General features: G+C 33.5%; 2 protein-coding genes and 1 non-coding gene across 3 annotated transcripts in view; 1 reads left to right on the forward strand and 2 right to left on the reverse strand.

The window, feature by feature from the left end:
* Positions 1-344: 344 nt before the first annotated feature.
* On the reverse strand, positions 345-12,080 carry Cdk4 (Cyclin-dependent kinase 4). The gene is made up of 7 exons (XM_068765847.1): positions 11,784-12,080; positions 11,053-11,221; positions 6,609-6,750; positions 5,582-5,749; positions 5,183-5,343; positions 3,490-3,625; positions 345-735 (listed from the first exon to the last, which is right to left on the reverse strand). The coding sequence occupies exons 1-7, from the start codon at positions 11,902-11,904 to the stop codon at positions 649-651; spliced, it is 984 nt and encodes a 327-aa protein (XP_068621948.1). The 5' UTR covers positions 11,905-12,080; the 3' UTR covers positions 345-648.
* A 949-nt stretch (positions 12,081-13,029) lies between these two features.
* On the reverse strand, positions 13,030-13,101 carry TRNAP-CGG (transfer RNA proline (anticodon CGG)). Its single transcript has one exon. It is a non-coding gene; the product is annotated as a tRNA-Pro (tRNA).
* A 538-nt stretch (positions 13,102-13,639) lies between these two features.
* pwn (pawn) overlaps positions 13,640-22,800 on the forward strand; it is a 54,151-nt gene continuing 44,990 nt past the window's right edge. The window contains exon 1 of the mRNA XM_068765689.1: positions 13,640-13,896. The gene's annotated coding sequence lies outside the window, so the exon portion shown is untranslated. The remainder of the gene's footprint in view (positions 13,897-22,800) is intronic.

Raw genomic sequence — 22,800 nt, forward strand, 5'->3', positions numbered from 1 at the left:
GATATTTGTGGAAGAGAGTAAGTTTCTGATTTATCTACCGTCCACCAGAAATCCCTATTGATATAGTGTTGGTATTTGTGGGGGAAGAGTATGTTTCTGATGCATGTACCCCCCTATTAATACAGTCTTGGTATTTGTGGGAGAAAGTATATTTCTGATGTACGGCAAGAAGAACAGAAATAACCTATGATATGGTGTTTGTACTTCTGGGGAGAGGATAGGTTTCTGATATACCTATCTCCTATTAAGATAGTGTATGTAATTGGAGGGAGAGAGAGAGAGTAATGTTATAATGTACCTACCATCTATTAATACAGTCTTGGTGTTTATGGAGGTGTGAGGAAGTTTCTGATGTATGCACAAGAATCAAAAGGGCAATTAGGGTACATGTTAAGGAGATATTTATATGTTATTGCATATAGTGATCAAATATGATGATATACTGTCAGTCTCTGAGTATAAAAAAAATACAGGGTGTTCTTTACAGATCAATTTATAAATCAAATTAAAATTACTAATTAAAATATAACTAATTAATTATGTTTTAATACGTATTAAAGTCTGTATTGGTAAAGTTGGCAGTTATGTTAGTAAATGAGTTAGGAAGAGATGTACTTAATTTTCGTTTGAGTTTAAACGTAATTAGCATTACGTGAGAGGTTCCTCCGTGAAGTATGGATGCTCGAGGCAGTCCAATGCAGTCAGTCGCTTCGCTGGATCAAAGACCAGCATACCCTGAAAAACATGTAAGTACATTATTCACATTATAATTATGTAGAGAAATGTCCTAAACAATTCCACTTTTGTATCCAGTATTTTGAAATTTAACACATTTTTGATCGGCCACAAGTATTTTTGCATCACCGTTTTCTCTGTTGGTGACCATGCAATGCAATTGTTCATCAGGATAATATAGAGTTCCTCAAACTTTTTTGTGTTGTAGACCCCTTGCCATGTTTTTCCGTGTTGGGTAGACCCCCTACTTACCTGATATTGATTTTCTGTAAATTTCTAACTGTAGTGAAGTTTAGTGTTAAAAACTTAAAGTAAAAACACATGTTATTTTATACATTTATTAATTGAATTTAAATTAAAACTATGTACTTAAAATAAAATTTTGTATCTGTTTTGTAAAATATAGGTAACATATTAATAATTTTTTACTTCATAGGTACTTTTATAAATAATGTAAATGTTTTGATATTAAAAGTTAGTATGATGTAAGTAAATAGGTACTATCAGTGTATGTGTTGAGATCCATTATCGTGGACCCCCAAATTTTTTTTCGCTGACGTAGACCCCTTGCAGGTTGTCATAGACCCCCAGGGGTCGATATAGACCGCTTTGGGAATCACCGGTATAATACAAGCTGTTTCTCTCGCTAATATGACCCGCCAAATGTTTTGTAGTAAAAAATATTTATTTATAAATAATAAATAAATATAATGATGGAACGTAATCAAGAATCTTTTAATGAATTATATGCAGATGCTTTATCTAATTGTCCGAGTGAATATGAATCTAATTGTGGTGACTTTGAAATTGATACTGCATCAGAAGACTTTGATATTAGGCCACTAAAATATCAAAAAATAATTATTATAGCATCAGATAGTAACGACGATTTGAAAGAAGAGTGAAACGAACTTGATATTATACCAAACTTACAGAATTATTTAAATATTCCTGGTGTAACTATTGAACTTGGTGATGGTCCGACTGTCAGCAAGGTGATGGCTTTATTCTTTGATTTAGTCATTTTTAAATGGCAAAAATGGTACGCGACCAGTGACACAAGATAAATTTTAAGTAAAATTGCCAGTCAACAATGTCTTAAGATCTCATTATGCCCAATACTGGACAAAGGTATCTCTGTAGATTTCATATAAAACCGGTTGATTTTAACAAGGTCTGTTCACTAAGTAAGTGGAACACCTACACTGCATTTCCAGACCACTGTAGAATCATAAGGCTCAAGCGGTTGTAAGGTTCTATGTTCCATTGTAGCCTGTCCACTGCTACTTCAACTTGAATTTTGGTTTCTTTATGCGATGTCAAAATAACATCCAAGATGGGATTGCCAATATTACTTACATTTCTTTGGTCAGAAATATCAATTTTTTTATAATTTTAATTGCATCACAACAAAATGGCAAAAAGTATATATATACCAATTATATACAATAGAAATTGTAGAAATATTTTTTGTGTTCCTTATTTCATCTGTGATCAGTTCCAGGACTATAAGCGGATTTGTTAAGAGGTTATAGCTTTGGAAGGGGTCTCCCCGGCGGGAGACACTCCTAGTTCACCATCGAGCGTCTAGTCTCTGGATGTCATGGCGTTTAACCTTCTAACTGCCAAGCTGTTTTGGCCATGACTTCCCCAGGTGCCAAATGGAAATATCAAGTGTAGGCTTTCCTTATGTGAAAGTTTGGGATCTTTACATTCTATGAATGAATATAACACATTATGTATATCATTATGTACTGAGACCGCCGGCGACCTTCATAGCACTTAAAGGCAACAGAGTACTCGGTGCGCTGTGAGGTCGCCGGCGGGTCACGTTTTTGTAACACAGAAAACACGATAGGTTTTCAAAGCCAGCTTTGAAATATGAATAAATTGTGAAATCAATACAAAGAAAGGTTTCTATATACATATTCTAATGTAAATTTTATATAAAACGTGAGGCCACCCGCGGTCTCATTGGCACCCATGGTAACCGCTTCTAAAACATGCTGCAAATCGTATTACCCGTCACCATACCGTAATCCAGTTGCTAGGTGCCTAATGAAGCTAATAATTACCGGAGGGTCGGAAAAAAATAATATTCCTTAGATGTACAGATGAAAAATTGTGAGGTAGCCGGCGGCCCTCACGGCACCCATTATTGGGTATCGTGAGGTAGCCAGCGGTCCTCATAGCACTTAAAAGATTAAGACGTTTCCTGTACTGGATGCAAGTCAATTCAGAAGCCAAGTCATTTGGGTGTTTGTCTAGCCGATTTTTTTAACTACTGTAGTAGTGTATAAATGAAATTTCCATATAAAATGCTGAGGACATTTTTACCAAACCTATTGTGTTAGTATTGAAGAACACCCTTTGTACTACAATATTTGCCTTTTTTATGTGATTTTTATTTTTTTATCCTGTTTTGATACAACAGTGTATGTTTTTTTTTGCAATAAAAATTATTATTCATCACAATCATGTCAGTACCTACTTCTACTGCAAGGAATAGTTTTTCTCCAAAGATTGCCACAATGATCGCTCCCTTTCAGCGGTTTGCCAAGACCTTGACTATATCATTGGTCCACCTTATAGGGGACATGCAATGCATGCATGCAATATTTAGGTCCCAACAACTGTCGGATGCAGACAAGTAATTCTTTTGTGACCTTGAACCTTATATACCTATGGAAGTATGGAAACATGATAATCGTTCATTTGTACGAAATATTTATCATGACCCTGGGGTGTGTTTACCTTGATCATGTGAAGAGCGTGCGGGTGGGCACGGGGCAGCACCGCGGCAAGCTCCTTGGCCGGGTACGGCGGGAAGCTGTCCGCTACCACAGACACGTTCTCTGGCCACTCATGTCGTGGTGGACGGCCGATCAGCCTGCGATCACCAAAAAAATTCTTTAAATACATTTTTTATACACCAGGGGTGGTTAAAATGCGACTTGCGAGCCACGTGCGTATCTTTGAACGATTATTTTTATTTATTATCCACGTTAGCTCCTGGGAAATGTAAACAAATTACTGGTGTGAATAATTATTATTATTATTCCACCATGAAATTAGCAAAATACAAACACCGATCACAATTAACTAAATGGCATCTAAAGTATTATTAGGAGTGCTGTCATATACGTGTGCCACTATATCTAACTTCAATGCACATATTTTTGTACTTTTGTCATACAATTTCAATAAATATGATTTTTGTAAAAAAATATATTCGTTCAAGTGTTTTAAATGCGTATTAAATCGTCGCGAAAGATTTCAAATTTGGATCAACGTCTCGAACTATCAAGGAGCCTGGTCACCCCTGATATAAAGCGTTTAGTAAAAAAGACTGTTACTAAGGTATTTTTGGTCCAGAAATATAAATTTAAGTTTAAATAAATAAATAAAGTTATAAATTAATAGTATGCTTGCTAACATGAACTGATGGATGGTTTTATATTGAAATCAATCAGACATACGGACGTCATTCAATATTAGTTCTGAGTAACGTCACTAGATGGCTGCAGTAGTACATTAACTATGTACATATATAAAACTCCCGTGATAGTAATTGAACTTCTCCGAAACAACTCCATCGAAATTCATTGATATTTTTGTTAATTTTTTAGCCATTTCATGGTCTGAAAGTTTGTTATTATTATATATAATCATGCAACTCCCTCCGTTCCATCAACCCGAGCGTTCTCCAGGAAGGAATGGAGATAGATTCGCGATGTAAGGCGATGTTTCCGCATTTCCTCAAGTGACATTGAAAAAAAACTGACATTTGTGAAATTCAAGATGGCGGCCACATCGCAGACACCCACTTTTGTCCTATGGTGATTTTTCTCAGTATCAGTCTCGTTTTCGGGTAATCAGAGGATGCTCTATACCAGAGATCGTGGACGTTTTAAATGTAAAGAGTGAAATACTAAATTAAAAATTCATAGCCGGCGCTAAATATTTTTTGACCTAACAAATATATAAAAAAATAAGTTATAAATATAAATAATTTATAAATTTAATTAAAGAACAGGGTTATACTTAACCTTAAATAAATATGGAAGAAAATAAATATTAAAGATGGTGACAAAAGCAGTGACATATTTTTTAAATAAAATTATCTTAATGGCATGTCTGTGTTGCCATGTCTGCAATTTTTTCAAAATCGATTATATAGAAATTTTGAATTTCTTGTCTAAATTAATAATAGTTTAAGAACACAGTGGCGCCTGCGGGCGCCGAATTGCCGACCTCTGTTCTATAAGATGAAAGTAGGGCAAGTCGAAAAACCAACATGGCCGCCGAGATCTCTCATACCCGTGTTGGGGCGCTTATTAATTTTTATATTCCTAAGGGACTTTAAAATAGTTTCGTCGACTTTTATTTTAACCTCTAAGGCCTGTAATAATTATTTATTATCAATCATTGGTCGATAACTGATCACCTAAATATGCAGTGCAGCTGATCGGAGTCCGATGAACCGGGCAGCAGCGGCGACCTGGTGTGCAGCTGCGCTAACACGCAACCGCATGACCACACGTCCACCGCGGTGTTGTACGACACGCCCAACAGCACCTCCGGGGGGCGGTACCATAGCGTCACAACCTGGGGATAATGGAACTCTTTTTGTAACTCTCTCGAAGAACGAAAATGCTTTAAAGCTTATTTACAATCACCCTACATAAAGTTATCACTCTATTTTTTTTAAAAAAATTAATGCGACTGGGTGATGAATTATGGCACTACTACTAATATGTAAAATCGGAATTTTTATAAAAAGTCTATCTCCATGTTTATTACTGACGTCAAAGTATATAAGTAAGGAGATGGATACTGTACTCACAACGCTGGTCAATTTCATCTCGGTGTCGTAGGTCTTGGCGAGACCGAAGTCAGCGAGCTTGACACGCCCGCAGGCTGTCACCAGGAGGTTGTGCGGCTTGAGGTCACGGTGCACGATGCGGTGTGAGTGAAGGAAGTCCACGCCCGACAGGATGTCATAAGACATGCTCTGTTACATACATTGGTCTAGTTAAGCTATTTAACTTTATATGTTAAGAAAGAAGTACACTCGAAGAGTCGAAGAGATGGTTCATCACACTTCAAAACTTATGCCTCCCCAAAGGATTTTTTTTACTCCCCTTCCATGTGTGGGACACGGACGCTACAACTACAACTCTAATAAATATTCTTTTCATTCTATTCTACTATTTTACTTTTTCCTTTCATCATCCACAATCTATCTTTCTTCACATTCATATTGTCTGTCATCACCTTCCTTCCCTCATCCTTGTTTCTAGACCACAGTATGTTACATTATCACAATTTTGACTAAATTTTTCGATTTTATTTACATTCATTTCTTGCAATTTTTATTACTAGTTTTATTTTAATACAATTTTAGGTATTTTATTAAATTTTCTCATTTATTAAACCTTTTTGACCTTTCACAGCCCTTTTTGAGTTATTTTTGAGTTTTATTCTCTTCTATAGCTTTTTTTGGAAAAGAATTTTTAATAATAATTTTATTTTTTAAATAATTATAGCTATATTATTATGTTTCCTTATTTCATAAACCTATATTCCTTTATTCACGACTGTCTTAGTATTTTGCCCATCATCGTCATCATCTAATAGAAGGCTTAACCACGCCGTGTCTACCTTTCGGCCCAAAAGGCCATCGATGACACGAGCGAAATGCCCCGCCCACTAACACTTTGGACATGCAATTTTTTAAACTTCTTTGGTGACCTTGCTCCTTCATTCATTCAGATTCAAACTAAGTATTCATTGAATATTGCCATATTAAAAAACCTTGTTTAGGTTTGTTGCTGGCTTTTCTCACATAAATAAATGAAAATATACAATACCCTAATTCTGTTTTCGGATAGAGGTCCAGGCGCTTTCTTCAGATAAGACTCCAAGTCCTGTTCCACATGTTCGAACACCAGAAACAGGACCAGCTGGTGGTCACGATCCACTGATTGTCCACCATGACAAACATCAAGGAGTCTAGAAAAAAAAGAAATTAGTTAATTTAAAGTTAGTTAGTCACAAGATAAAATTTTAAATTTATGATTAAAGTCTATGCCCAGCAGTGGACACACACACATATATTTATATATATATATATATATATATAATAAAGTTTTTTTGCAGAGATTATTCTGGCAAGTTCACGCACCAAGAAACCTCCCTTCTCTAAATTTTTTTTCTCTATGCTATTTAAGATATGTCAATACAAACTAAAATAGATATAATGATATATATAACATGGTGAATAATAGCTTTATTTATTTTTAGTTCAACATATTTCTGTTAATAGCTTATAAGTGTGACATATAAGCAAAATCGTAAAACATAAGCAGACAAATACATCTGCTAATAAAACACATAAAGATTAAAGATAAAATTAGTTTATTCAACATTGGAACTTTTATTGATCACCAACTTATCTATTTATTTAATTTATTTTGTATTTGACTCCACTCTTCCTCGCAAGATGTTATAGTTATGGAGAAGCAGGAAGAAACTTCAGAACAACACATATTTTAATAAAGTTTAATATAGATATATATATGTACACTTTATCAGACAGCCTAATTGAAATCAAAATAATCAAGCTACATCATTGCCAAGGATTCTATTCTTATCATTTAAATATTTATTTATATATATTTTATATATGTCAAAAAACCAGCCGTATATTGGTGCAGGCTTCCAACAAGTTCTATTAAAAATTTATTGGATGGTCTATATATAACATCCTATGGTTGACATAATTGTGAAGAATTTTTAAAAGCCTTGTTTTTTTATCTCACATCTACACGTTTAACATTTTTTTAAATGTCATATGTATTCAAGTACTAATAAATATGGTAAAAGAGCACTTCCTTGAATTTAAAATAGGATATTATGTAGCATTTATTTATCCATATTAATGTTACACCTGTTCCAAGTAAAATGTATGAAAATAATGTAGTATGAACTATGTAGTATATTTATGTTTTTATCTTTTAACTATTATGTCCACGCTAAACTGCCTTCTCCTACATGACTCTCATCTCCAAAGGTTGTCAAGTAGAGATCACCTCGAGCGATAAGACCGCCCCCTGTACCTTTATATAAATTGTTTTTTTTTTTAGGATATTATCTATGTTACTTTGTTACATTGCCGTTTTGGTTTTTTATATAGTTTTAAATTAAAATAAAATGTAATTAAATCAAATTATTTTTAAATAAATAACAATAATAAAATAAAGAAAATACTTACAAACGCATCCACAAGAGTCAGACAGGTAAAAAGAAAAAAATGTATTATACCATTAGATATTAGTAAATCACATACCTTGGGTGTATAACATCAAAATAGGGAAACATTGGGACAATTGCGATCGTTCAAAAAAATAAAAAAAAAATTTTAAGGGTGAACAACCCTTATCACTTAGGGGTAGCCGATTCTCAGACCTACTAAATACGCATATAAATTTTGGTAAAAATCGCTCAAGCCGTTTCAGAGGAGTTCAAGTTCGAACACCGTGACACGAGAATTTTATATATTAGATATAATTAATTTTAAAATGTAGTTTATGTCAAAACCCTTTTTTACTATATTATATTAGGGGAACTGGAAAGTAATGTTGCTTTCTTACGTTAATTATTGAAATTCACACGACTACATTTTTAACAAGTTTATATTTTTAAACAACAATACTTTCACCTTTGTTATCAACAACCTTATGACATCTAGTATACAAATTTTCAATACTGGAGTAGTAAAAATGTTAACAGAAAAACTGATTGGTTTTTCTGTAAAATATGTTGACAGAAATAAATTTATTTTCCGTTCCTAGTAATAATTACACCATTGATTTTTGGATAAGGTGGCATTTATTTTAACAAAAAACAGAGTAAAAATTGCCTTAATGCTAAAACTAAATATTATTAATGCAATAATTATTACATACCAAACCTGTCAATAATTCTAAAATTTACTTTTTAACAAGATAAACTTCTCCAAATATATGGAGTAGTCACCTGGACTGTGATCTTGGATTGAAGTAAGAAAAGGTCCAATATGTTAATTATGTTACACTGATTAGTGCCAAACACAGAGTGCCAAGTGGCACTCCTGCAGATGCCCCGTGGAGGGGTGAAACACGTGTTGAGTGATTTAACGGTAGCTGTTGTGTAATTCGCATTTTTTGCCGCATACGCATTTATCAGCGGACTGCGGGCGTTGCACTTTGTTGCACGACTACCACTGCATGTGCGGAAGTGGCTAAATATTGGTCCTTTTCTTACTTAGGATGGATTTCCGCAAGGTAACGCTTGATTCCATTAAATACTTGGATTGAAGGTTCAATATTTAATAGTTGCACACACTTTGACTAAATATGGTAATAAAATCAATCATATCTTTGAAACAAAATTCAGATGTCTACTAATATACACTGGGCTCACATAGTTCTTTGTGGTCGATGTCGCCACAGTGGCGGCATTTCCAAGTCATCACCAGTCCGATGCCGAGAGTCTGGTGACGGCAAGATGTCATTAAAAGAAAAGGAAAGATTCCTAGATCAGTATAGCTGATCAATAGAAAGTTAGCCACTCTGATGTCTCATAAGTTATTTTAAAATTAAGAATAACTACATGTATCACTAAATTTGCGTTCTAAATTTAAATTTAGTTTTAAAGCAAACAGAGTAATTCTCAAAAATGGTGGAGTTTAGGAATTATTGTGAAGATAATGAGAGTACTGATGACGAATTAGAATTTGAAGTACATAATAAAAATATGAACAGTGAAAGTTACAATTAAGAAAAGGACGAATATTTAGCCACTTCCGCACATGCAGTAGTAGTCGTGCAACAAAGTGCAGCGTCCGCCAGCCCGCTGATAAATGCGTATGCGGCAAACAATGCGAATCACACAACTGTCACCGCGAATTCACTCAACACGTGTTTCACCCCCCCACAGGGCATCTTCAGGAGTTATGTTACACAGATTAGTGCCAAACACAGAGTCATGGCTGGCGGTGCACTTTGTTGCACGACTACGACTGCATGTGCGGAAGTAGCTAAATATTGGTCCTTTTCTTACTTAGGATGGACTTACGCAAGGTAACGCCTAATTCCATTTAAAAAAGTGACAATTGTCACAATTACATAGTTCCTCCTAAGAGACAGAATGTATTAAGAATTGACCGTGACACAGAGAATAGTGAAGGTAATGATGAAGGACTACTATTAAATACAATAAGCTTGTTTCAACTAATCCTGTGTTTTTTGAATGTCCATATATAATATTTGCATTAATTCCATAAGGAAGAAATAACTCTGAAAAGCTTAATTTGCTCCAACTATCTAGTATCCCTATCAGAGACATTTGCTGGTTTAACAATCACCTTATCTTGTCATGTATCTGCGGACTGGATTCTATAACCAAGCAGCACTATGTTCATTTTGTGTCAGGGTTAGCTTTACTCAAGCCAACCCAACTTCTTTAGAAATCCTAGCAGACCCTAGATCTTGGGGAAGCACTTCGTTGATATGAGATATCTAATACCCTCACTTTATCTTTGAGTATTTCATACCAGCAGTAATAACATTACATAGTCTAGTCATATACCTTATCTATTATCACTTGGCTTCAAGAGTTATGAACAAAATGCTGCATAATAAATAATGTACACCATTATTTGGAGACATAAGGTAGTATGTCTAACCCAATAAAAATCGCACTATCATAAATGTAATAAAAATATTAAGGTAATATTGATTGGTTTTAGGTTTAAAGCTTTTAAGGCGACATTTAGCTTATTTACTGTCAATTAATGTATACACATAGACACATATTACATAGTTCACATTAAAACCTTTTTGACAAATTTAAATAGAAAAAAAAAGTACACTTCAAAATATCCAAACAAAGTATGGGAATATAAAAACCTATTATCACATAATTTTAGGCTGCCGCTCAACACACACACCCATATATACAATTAGCAAAATCATGAACAATTAGCTAAACATATTGTCCAAAAATCAACAGTTTCAGAGATGGTAACACCATTTTTAAAGTTCATATAACTACACATTAAATTATTTATTGTTTACTATCTGCTTTTGAAGATTTTACTGGCATAAGTTATTGGCCTATTACATTTCAATAGAAAAATAAATTAATGTAACATAGTTCAGAAAGGTCACTGTATATGACATGATTGGAAATAGGAACAAAAGCGTCACTGCTTTAATTTATACTTGTAAGAAAACATCCTGTATATATTAAAGAACCTATTAGTAATCTTACCTGACTATATTAGGATGTCTATATGCTTCCAGTTGTCTTAACAAAGCAATCTCTCTGAGAGTGGACAGAGGTATGCCATCCTCAGTCAGTGCTACCTTGACTTTCTTCATGGCCACAATTTGACCACCATTGTGAAGGTCTCTTGCTTTGTAAACGGTTCCATAAGCGCCTAGAAATTTTACAGACACAATTTTAGTTTATGTCAATTCTTAATAAAAGGTTTAGCTTATAAATAATCTAGAAATATTTTAGATAAACTATTTACATGGGAAAAAAATATCCAAAAAAATTGTTTTTATTTTCAATTAATTATTTTATTTTTTACTTCTTTTTAAACAGCATTCCACATACAAAATTATTTTTGCCTATAAATGAATCAAGGTGAATTAGAGAAAGCTTAGTTATAAATAGGCAAGCCAATTTAAACCTTATCACGTGTAGGCAAAGTTTGAAATCAAATGTTACATGTGGTCGATAACTATATGGTACACGGATGTGTACAGAACAAAAGTATAGTATTAACTGTCATTCATAAAAAAACAATATTTATTATTATAACTCCTATTAAATGTTGGATTCGTAAATATGGTCGAGCTATTACCTTACATTATTACAAAGGATTGATTTTATTATGTATTTATATTTATTAAATAGGGTAAGATGCAAAAAATGCGCGAGATTGTAATGTTCAGCCGGCACATGGCATTATGAGGTTATATTACAATAAATACCTGTTCCTATCACGTTAAGTTCCTCGTATTTCTTGGCAGTTTGAAACAAAGCACTAACATCACTGATGGAAGCCATAGCGGGAGGACTTTGCGATGTGCTACTAGCACTGGCGCCCGACATGGTAATTTTTTGCAATACACTTCGTACTCAAACAAAATTAATACATTTAACTGCACAACCCAAAATATGTAACTCTAATTTTACATTTTGCACTTGTTAAATATATAAAAAGAAAACTAGTAAAACCAAAGTTTAATACTTAAAGTTCTTTTGTATTTGTCAGTTAAATACCGAGGGGCAAGAGAGGGGTAATCACAAACACCTGCTGTACAAAGCGACTAAATTATATTGACAGTACTATATACCTTTTAAAGTGGGTAAGTGTATTTCTTTTAAACAGATGGGGTTAAACTTGCAGTTTTTGCTATGCACTAGCGACATCTGCTGACAGGTTGTACGAACTTTCACAATGAAATTTATTTTCCCACTTCATAATTGTTTATTTTGACATTTTTATTTATTAAATTAATATATTTGTTTATGAAATAATAGATAAGGTAAATAAAGCATAAAAACATTAGTTAACCTTTTTTTAAAATATACAATACACTAATGTATAAACATAAATAATACAATTTATAAAAAAAACAGTACTTACATTAATGAGACGTAAAAGTAATATTTGAATAAGATGTGTTAATATTACGAAATAAAAATTATAAATAAAATAAACAAAGATAATACTGGATTAATAAGTAATACACTCTTGATGTAAGCATAACGTATTACTAAGGTATAAACAAAATTAAACATGTTTTGGTAATTATTTTTTCTTTGAACGTATTGAGTAAACTAACTCTTGTGTATAAGATTTTATTTTTGGAATTACAACATTTTACAATATTCATGACAAAAGTTTATCCTTACAACATATTGAGATCGTAGTCTTTTCGGTCATGAAAGTGAAAGTATGCAGATAGCACTTACATACATATTAATATAAATAGCTTAGAGTAACTACACTTGTAAAAATTAAGACAAATAATGACGTAATATATTATAGCGCCATCTCTCGTTATAAATTTTAATGATAAAATAAGCTAAATTACATTTGCTTTATAACACCTCTTTAGTATTAAATGGTTTTAAATTCAAATAATATATTATGGTTCAATTTTTGGTTTGAATTAAGAAATAATAAAAATTTACCAAATAAAGTTTTTTTCCAAAAAAATTTCATACATTGGGCTCGTCCGGGATTTGAACCCGGGACCTCTCGCACCCGAAGCGAGAATCATACCCCTAGACCAACGAGCCATATCAATATATGTTGAATTTATTAAATAAATACTAAACACGTTAATATAAAATATCTCATATTTTATATATTTATTGACAAATTTAAAGCATAAAATTATATTATGATTTTTCGTTTTAAGTTATCAAGTTCTTTTAAGCTGTCTTATAAATTGTATATATAAGTTTATTTAACGATATATATTGAAAATTATATGTAATAATATATAATATATAGAAAAATATGTACAGTGTATATATTGTCAAAATCTATAGAAATAATGTTGTAAAACCTACTTATATAATACAGCTAGATTTCTATACAAATGCTACTAATTAGATTAATTTACCTGTCATTAAAATTATTGTTTTAAAATGTTAAACAAAAATCATAGCGTTTTAGAAAGTTGACGCGAAAGGAGAAAAAAAAGTTTCCGCTACACGGCACCCTATTGCTGTCGCTTTCTTTTATTCGTAAAATTTATATTTTGTCTCTATTGCACGCGTAACTATCGGAACAACAGTCCGCCAGTCGGCGTCAGACATTACTCAGCGCGCGCGTTCAAACATAATACATAATATTTTTTATTCGATATTTATTCTACAATAAATCTTATATTTAATGTGTAATATTTATAAATAAAATTGTGAATTAATATTAAATTAGAATTATTTATAAAATATTTTATTCAATCGTATCTCGTGTATAAGTGCATGGTAAAATGTGAAAGTTTGTTCGTATGAAGAAAATAGTGGAAGTTATTTTTGATTCTATATTTTTGTGATTCAAACAGCTGATGTGCTTTTAAAATTCAGGTAAGAATTATTAATATTTAGGTAAATCTAGTTTAATTAAATATTTCTCAATAATTTCAAATAAAGTCGTCAACGACTATATTATCATTCACGTCCAATGGTTCCTATATACATATGTAGTGTTATTTTACTTTTAAGTATTTTTTACTAATTGTTATTAAATAAAATAAATACTGACTCTTGTATATCCAGTTTTTAAGGACATACTCCGTTGTATGGCCGCCTTTGCACAGCCCGTATATAGAGAATCCGGATTTAGTTTTTTCTTAACCACAATAATCAAGTTATGTACATTTTAAATGATTACAAGTGATAAATGCAGATTACTTGTTAGAAATAACTGCGTAGTAAACAATGAATAACGTTCATTTAAAGGACTAAAGTATTTAATATGGATTTTTAAGAATTGTTTAAACATCTGAAGTTTTCGAAACCATGGACCAAGCAAAGAACATGGGATGAAAATGACTTCAGTTCCGATATCGACTCGAGGGAAATCTCTCTCTAGAAATAGAATATCACACTTCTATCTCGGTTTATTTGACTTATCTTACAGTGCGGCCCAAGTAATATTTGCAGCTTAAAACCTCTTTTAATGTAGCCAACCTCGAAGGCACCCAGAACAGCCTCGGTTCTGGTGGCTGGCCGATTCGGTACACTTCGGTACACGAAAAGACTTATACTTGAGCTGTTATTCCATAATGCCCGCTTAGCATTCCGACATAAAGGCGCTCAAAAGGACCAGATTTCGATTTGGTTGGTTGCTATTCTCTAAATAATAACATTACTACCACTTTGGAAATATATGGGAGAAATAGCCGTAGAAACTCCGGCGACGTTTAAGTATATTTATCTGTGATATACGGTCTGTGTGAAACATCTGTTAAGGTGGATTCAGGGGTTCCCTGTGGACCTTAAGCATGCATGCTAGTTTCTCAGGATTAGGTGACTCTCGAGGAATAGTTCCTCAAACCAAAGACCAGAACAAAGGGTTTCAAGGTTTCGCACTGTAATTTTGTTTAGTATTTTAATTCAAATTAAATTTGTTAAATAAATTGTTTTGTGCAACGAAGTGTGTTGATTTGAAAATTGTATTTTGATTGCTGATATTTTTTTTGGAACGTACTATTATTGCTGTCCAAATAGCATTTGAAGATTGCTCGGGTTTAAGGTGGCAGGGCGCCTAGCTTAAGACCTATTTTAAAATGACGAAGCTTTAAGGCACACACACACACACATACATATATATATATATATATATATATACTAGCTGATCCCACAAATGTTGTGTTGCCAAAATATGAATTTTTTTACTCTGTCATAAAAAAAACAAAATTCTTGCAAAAACAAAAAATTAAAGTTTTTCATTAACAATTAAAAAATAAGGGTCGATCGTAGAGAGGTGAAAATTTAGGGTTGTATGTATTTTTGTATGTTGTATCATAAAAAAAATTGTCTCAAAATAAAAAATTCAGGGGTGGACCACTGTTAACATTTAGGGGGATGAAAAATAGATGTCCGATTCTTCACCCTGGCCGATATGCGCGGTAAGATTCACGAAAATCGGTAGAGCCGTTTCGGAGGAGTTCAATCACGCACACCGTGACACGAGAATTTTATATATTAGATATAATCGCAAATAATGATTTCTTTTTGAATAGACATGTTTACTATTAAAATACGGGTATACTAATAATATATGTATCATAAAATAATTACATAACTAAAGTAATGGAAGTAACTCGAGGAATTGTTCGTGTGAAGTGGCAGAGAGAAGGTTCTAGAGTGGCGACCATGAGTTGGTACACGCGGCGCGGATAGACCACCAACTAGATGGATCTATGACTCCTGGAGATCTTTAGGGGTGGCCCAGGTCTTACAGCGGGCGGCTATAAGCTGAAAAGAAGAACAAGATCGATAAACGAAGAAAGATTATGTTAAGTTTATCGTGAAATTTCAGTAGTGATAATATCATTCGAAATTTAAAATATCTCGGCAATTTTATTTTTAATGGAACCAACACATAACATTTCATATAAGAACCTTCTTTAAAGTATTAAGAAATCTTTAATAAAAAGTGAAGAAATCTTAAAGTTCGTTTTAAAGTTATGGCGTGGCTAAATGATCAATGACTAATAATTAAATGTAGTATATCTATAGAAATGAATAAAAATTTATTGTCTGTTTGTAAAATTAAAATTACCGATTTTTACTATATGCATATGAATATATATAAGGTACATAGACAGATAAAACAAAATTTGGTATATCTGTTTGTTGCGGAATATCTTTGAAATGACTGGACCGATTATGATGAGATTTATGCTGGTGGGTAGCAGTTGTTATAAGGAATAACTTAAGCTACTTATCTTAGAAAAATTCAATAACTTTATTTAAAAAAAAAATCCTCGCGGTCTAAGACATACTTATATATATGTAATATATATATATATATGTGATGAAGGTGTATGAAGTATATATTCTAAATGGTGAAACTTTGGGAAACATATATATATATATATATATGTGTCTCCCAAAGTTTCACCATTGAGAATATATACTTCACAACGCACACAAATAGTCGAGGCCAGTGAGTTTACCATTTCTAAAGCGTTAGAAAGCATTTAAACGTAATTTCATTCGACGATCCATCGCGCCGACCGTTTTCTCGTATATTCACGCTTGCGAACGCAACTGGGTGAACAGTATAGTGGAATTTGACCGACGTGATGTATCGATATGTTTTAATCATCACACTACAATGTATCATGTTATATATGATCACGACAAATCATAGGCTTTTCCCAAATACTTCCACAACTTATCAGTCACAACTGTCATATGTTATTACATAAGTAAAACATATATTTTAAGCTTATATATGCCCACTATGCCTTCCACAAAGATACTTACGGGGGGATATACAGATACATATATAACTGCCACGATTGGCGAGTTGGCAATAGAAGCTGTTGCTCACCTTCTAGAAACTTGTTCCTTGGCAATCCTATCTAATAAACTCATCATTTATTCCCATGTCCCCAAAATGGGGCAGAGGGCGTCCACAGTACGATCCATCCCGAGTGGTCTTGAGCCTTTACTTCGCTCCAGGTCATTCCAACTGCCTTCACTGCAGTGATCATCGCCAGGTTTCCTTTGGGCGGCAACATCTTCGCTTCCCTTGAGGATTCCATTCTAGGGCTTGCATCGGTATGTGATCAGGGTCCCTTCGGATCGTGTGGTCTATTCAGTTCTTGCAGCGTTTAATCTGCTGGTCGATCGGCATCTCACCGCAGCGTTTCCAAATATCTACATTGGAGACTTTCTCAGGCCAGTATATACCAAGAATATGTTGAAGACAGTTGTTAACGAAGACTTTGAGCCGACGCCAGATATAATTAAAGATCGCAAGTCTCAGTTCTATAAAGATAGGTTTTTTTATATGAGGCCTTCGCTATTGGGACCTCTTCTTCCACCCCTATTTTGTTGGGAACAGGGTTTTTTATTTCTTAACTATTTTTTCACATGAATTTTTTTTCCTTGTCTTCTATAGTTCACAAAATTTTTTTTCTTCCTTCTATCATTCCATAATTCGATCTTCCTTTCTCAATCATTCCATTCCTTTCATCCATCCTCTCAAACACTTCAGTTGGTATTTCTATTGCAGTATCACAGGTTTATTTAGTTTATTTATTTTTCTCATGTACATCAATTTTAATTTTTTGTTTTAATTTCAATAAATCAATCTTAATAAGATCAAATGTCTAATAAGACTTACAATATTTTATGTTTAACTATGTTTTATTCCTATTAATGACATATTATGCAACTTTCCTGAAGAATTCCATCAGAATATGTCTGCCTTCAAGTCGTCATGTATATGGGTCATAATGAAACGGAATATAAAGATAGGTTACAATTGCTCATTTTTCTGTGAACTAAAAATTAGTAGGAAACAGTGGCGTAGCTAGGGGGTGGCGAGCGGGGCGGCCGCACCACGCACCACAAGTAGGGGGGGGGGGGGGGACACCAAAGTTGAAAATAATTTTAAAAGAAAAATGAAAACCATAATTTAAAGTAAATTACATAAAAAGAATATCGAATTTTGCTATTTTTGTGTAATTAAAAAAAGTAAACAGTTACAAATTATAATATATACAGTGTTTAAGCCTTTCATTCGCAAAACACATAGTGTTTTTTAAACAGACACTATTGATTTTGAAAATGTGATTAATGAATTTGCAGGCCAAAAAGCGAGGAATGTTCGTTTTTAAATTTTCCCAATAAATTTTATTAAGATCTAATGTTATTTTATACATATTTATTATTATTTTGAACCAAAAAAATATATATTAACTACATTTTGTTCTGAATTTTGAAATTATTTTCTCTTTAGGGAGGGGGGGGCACCAAGCCCCCAATCCCCAGGCACCAAATACCATAGCTACGCCACTGGTAGGAAGTAAAAGAAAATATCCATTCCCCGCAAGTCTGTAGCCCCGGCCGACTGGCTGCCTAACCCAAATACCTGTGCCTCCTGAACCGGTTTTTACTCGTGGCCACTCGCGTGCTAAGAGTAAGTTCCGTCTTATCGCATTCACTGATAAACACGAACACTGTAGCCGATATCCTACCTAAACTATCCTATATATCTAACCAAGTTTATTATATTTTTTATTCGATTACACTATTACAAGTCATTTGGGCCGAAACATTCTTAAGTCCCATAAACGGGCAGACGACTAAGTTAAGTAAGAAAAGGACCAATATATAGCTACTTCCGCACATGCAGTGGTAGTCGTGCAACAAAGTGCACCGCCCGCCAGCCCGTTGATAAATGCGCATGCGGCAAACAATGCGAATTACACAACCGCCACCGCCAAATCACTCAACACGTGTTTCACCCCTCCACGGGGCATCTTCAGGAGTTATGTTACACCGATTAGTGCCAAACACAATGTTGCACGACTACCACTGCATGTGCGGAAGTGGCTAAATATTGGTCCTTTTCTTACTTAGGATGGACTTCCGCAAGGTAACGCCTGATTCCATTAAATACAATGCTATTTTTTCGTTATGAATAAAGCTATTTGCCTAATGCTATTTATAGCTAACGGAATTTCGATCGTGTACGGATGTAAGTCTGTGCGTCGTGTGTATCCAATGGAAGAAAGGAGATGGAGTAATTATTTAGTGGAATTTCGCTGCATACTCTCCAAAATGCTAATAATTTGTTAGTATAAAAATTCAATGTTATTTTTTTCGTTATGAATTCTATTTGCCTAATGTTATTTATAGCTATCGGAATTTCAACCGTGTACGGATGTAATGTTATGTCTTGTTGTCCGATGGAAGAAAGGAGATTGAGTAATTATTTGGATGAATTCCGCTGAATACTCTCCAAAATGCTAATTATGTTAGTATAAAAATATAAATGCTATTTATTTCGTTATGAATAATGCTATTGCTAAAGCTATTTATAGCTTAAGGAATTTCGTGTACAGATGAAAATCTTTTATTCAGGTACATAAATATATAGATATAAATAATTCACAATTAAAAAACAGTTATATGAGATATGACATTTAATATTATTGGCGTGTTGATTTAATGTGAAACAAAGTTTATTTTTTCGTATCATAAAATAGTGTTGATATAAAGTTTACCGTTTGGAATACGTCACGCGGACCGTTTTGAAGACGAGTTGACCAAATATGTCGTAAATATACATATATTTGGCCTTCTTCGATATTATATACCGTTATCTAAGTAATGACGCGCACACGTTCCTCTTCTAAGATAGTCTATGAATTAAAGTTATTCGTGTAAGTTTTTATAAGTTACTAGCTGATCCCGCAAACGTTGTTTTGCAAAAAAATTAAAGTTTTTAATTAACAAATAAAAAATATGGGTTAATCATAGAGGGGTGAAAATTTAGGGTTGTATTCATTTTTGTATGCTGTATTAAAAGAAAAAAAAAACTAAAAATATTGTCTAAAAAAATAAAAAAAATTAGAGGTGGACCACCCTTATCACTTAGGGGTATGAAAAATAGATAGTAGCCGATTCTCAGACATACTGAATACGCATATAAAATTTGGTAAAAGTCGGTCAAGCCGTTTAGGAGGAGTTCAAGTTCGAACACCGTGACACGAGAATTTTATATATTAGATTGAACCTATACTTCAAATATTGTAACGAAATAAAAAATTATAATTTTGTAAAATCTGAGAAAAATACTACCTTAGAAAAAGAGACTGCAATCAGGCGATAGAGGTAAGATTCGATGGCGACGAAATAAAATTAAATAAAATAGAACCTTGTACTTAATTTGTTTTAAATCATTTTTTTATCGTGTTTCTTTTAAATATAATCAGCGTGTACCGTCACCGCTATATATAAGATTTATTACAACGATAGTGGCGTCATCTGTCCAAAATAGTTCATACCAATTTAGAAACCTTCATGGGCACATGCACAGCTACTTTGTTAAAGATCATCATATGATCAAATGCATAGCTTATTATTCTATAAAGGACATATAGAAAAACATTCATATTTATATACTAGCTGATCCCGCAAATGTTGTTTTGCAAAAAAAAATATTTTTAATTTTCAATTTAAAAATAAAGGTTGATCGTAGAGGGGTGAAAATTTAGGGTTGTATGTATTTTTGTATGTTGTATCATAAAAAAATAAAAACAAAAAATTTCGTTAAAAAAATAAAAAAAATTTTTAAGTGTGAACAACCCTTATCACTTAGGGGTATGAAAAATAGATAGTAGCCGATTCTCAGACCTACTAAATACGCATATAAAATTTGGTAAAAATCGGTCAAGCCGTTTCAGAGGAGTTCAAGTTCGAACACCGTGACACGAGAATTTTATATATTAGATATGTATATATTTTAATAGAGGAGATGGTGATGATATATGGATCCGAGATGTGGTCACTTACGACGGGCCTTATAACAAGGAGCAAGATCACTCAAAGAGTAGTGGAGAGGGCTATGCTTGGAGTTTCGCTGCGAGATCGAATCAGAAATGAGGAGTTTGTAAAAGAATCAAAATTACCGACGTAGTTAGAAGCATCGCCCGTCTGATATGGCAGTGTGCGGAGCACGACGCTCAAAGGTTCTATAGTGGCGACCACGAGCCAGTAGACGCGGCGTGGGTAGCCTCACCTCCCCCCCTCCACTAAGTGGATCTACGACATAATTCAAACCTTGGAAAGTCGATACGGGCAGTGCAAGACCGGATCTTCGTGGTGATTTTTGGAGAAGGCATATGCCTTGCAATGGGTGTCGATCGGCTGAAAAGAAGAAGACGCGATGGTCAAATGAGAAAGTCCATCCACTGCAACGTAACATACTATGATCATAATAAAAACGTCATCCAAAAAGGTATTATTTGTATTGAAGGTCAATCCGGTGAAATTGTAGTATGAACGACAGAAGCGAGGCTTTCAAAGCAACCTTCGATATCGCTACTTTCAAAGAAATTTAGGTTGAACACCATCAGCGCCCTTCCTCCTCCCATCTGCGGAATCTGCAAATGCCACTTCGTCAGCAGCGCAAGTCAAGTACAAAAAGTTACAACCTTTTACATCTATTTCCAATTATCCTATATTTTCGATTGGAATGCGATATAGAAAAAAATTAAATATTTAATGGAATCAGGCGTTATTTTGCGGAAGTCCATCAAACTACCACCGTTTAATCACTCAACACGTGTTTCACCCCTCCATGGGGCATCTTCAGGAGTTATGTTACACCGATTAGTGTTAAACACAGAGTTACTCCGTGGTAGTTGTGTAATTCGCATTGTTTGCCGCATGCGCATTTATCAGCGAGCTGGCGGGCGTTGCACTTTGTTGCACGACTACCACTGCATGTGCGGAAGTAGCTAAATATTGGTCCTTTTCTTACTTATATGGAATGAACTTCTTGCACTATAAAGTCTAAAGTGACATATAGTGTATAAACATTAATTTTAATACTTTACGTATTTCTAAAACCATTGATTTTTGCATATTCAATCCCTTTGAATCTTTTTAATAATTATACTATATCTGATAAAATGTATATATATAAATCTGTATTGTTAAACTTTATTAAAAGATGTGTTGTTGAGGAGTTTCTTACTGATTCTTCTCCACAACTATAACACCTTGCGAAGTAAAGTACAGTCGAAAATAAAATAAATTAAAAAAGTACATACAGTTGTCGATCAATACGAGTTCTGTTAAAAGTTACAATGTTATATAAACTAATTTAATCTAATACATATAAACAATCATCCTGTATATCAAATCAGTTAGGTGTAACTTATAGTAATGGTGCAAAGAGAAATTTCCCTGCGTCAGTGCCTTGATTGCACTATCATAGAATGCGGTTTCACATTGTGCAGGGACACTGCATTATGCGGGTGCTATATATCTGTAACATCAACTAGACCAGAGTTCCCCAAACTTTTTTGTGTCGTAGACCCCTTGCCATCTTTTTGCGTGTTGGGTAGACCCCCTACTTACCAGATATTGATTTCCTGTAAATTTCTTACTGTAGTGAAGTTTAGTGTTAAAAACTTAAAGTAAAAACACATGTTAATTTATACATTTATTAATTGAATTTAAATTAAAACTACTCAAAATAAAATTTTGTATATGTTATGAAAAATATACGTAACATTAAATAAACTATAAATAAAATAGCATAAGCAATAAGTCGATATTTTTAGTGAAAAGGATGAACCTGATGCTTTAATAATAAATTATCAACATTTGGCGTCAATTTTGTAAGGGTTAATCTTAAATCTCCTCGGCTAATGATGTCCTGTCTGTGGACCCCCATTTTCATTTCATGGACCCCCAAATTTTTTTCGCCGACGCAGACCCCTTGCAGGTTGT

This window comes from Battus philenor, unplaced genomic scaffold (assembly GCF_028537555.1).
Source record: "Battus philenor isolate CCGP_79_NKW_IND1 unplaced genomic scaffold, ilBatPhil1.0.hap1 SCAF_20, whole genome shotgun sequence".
NCBI lineage: Eukaryota > Metazoa > Arthropoda > Insecta > Lepidoptera > Papilionidae > Battus > Battus philenor.

Coding starts and splice junctions, on each gene's coding strand:
- Cdk4 (XM_068765847.1), bottom strand. CDS start 11,904: ATGTCGGGCGCCAGTGCTAGTAGCACATCGCAAAGTCCTCCCGCTATG. Junction 11,222..11,783: donor ACTTAACGTGATAGGAACAG/GTATTTATTGTA, acceptor TAAAATTTCTAG/GCGCTTATGGAACCGTTTAC. Junction 5,344..5,581: donor AGATGAAATTGACCAGCGTT/GTGAGTACAGTA, acceptor CATTATCCCCAG/GTTGTGACGCTATGGTACCG.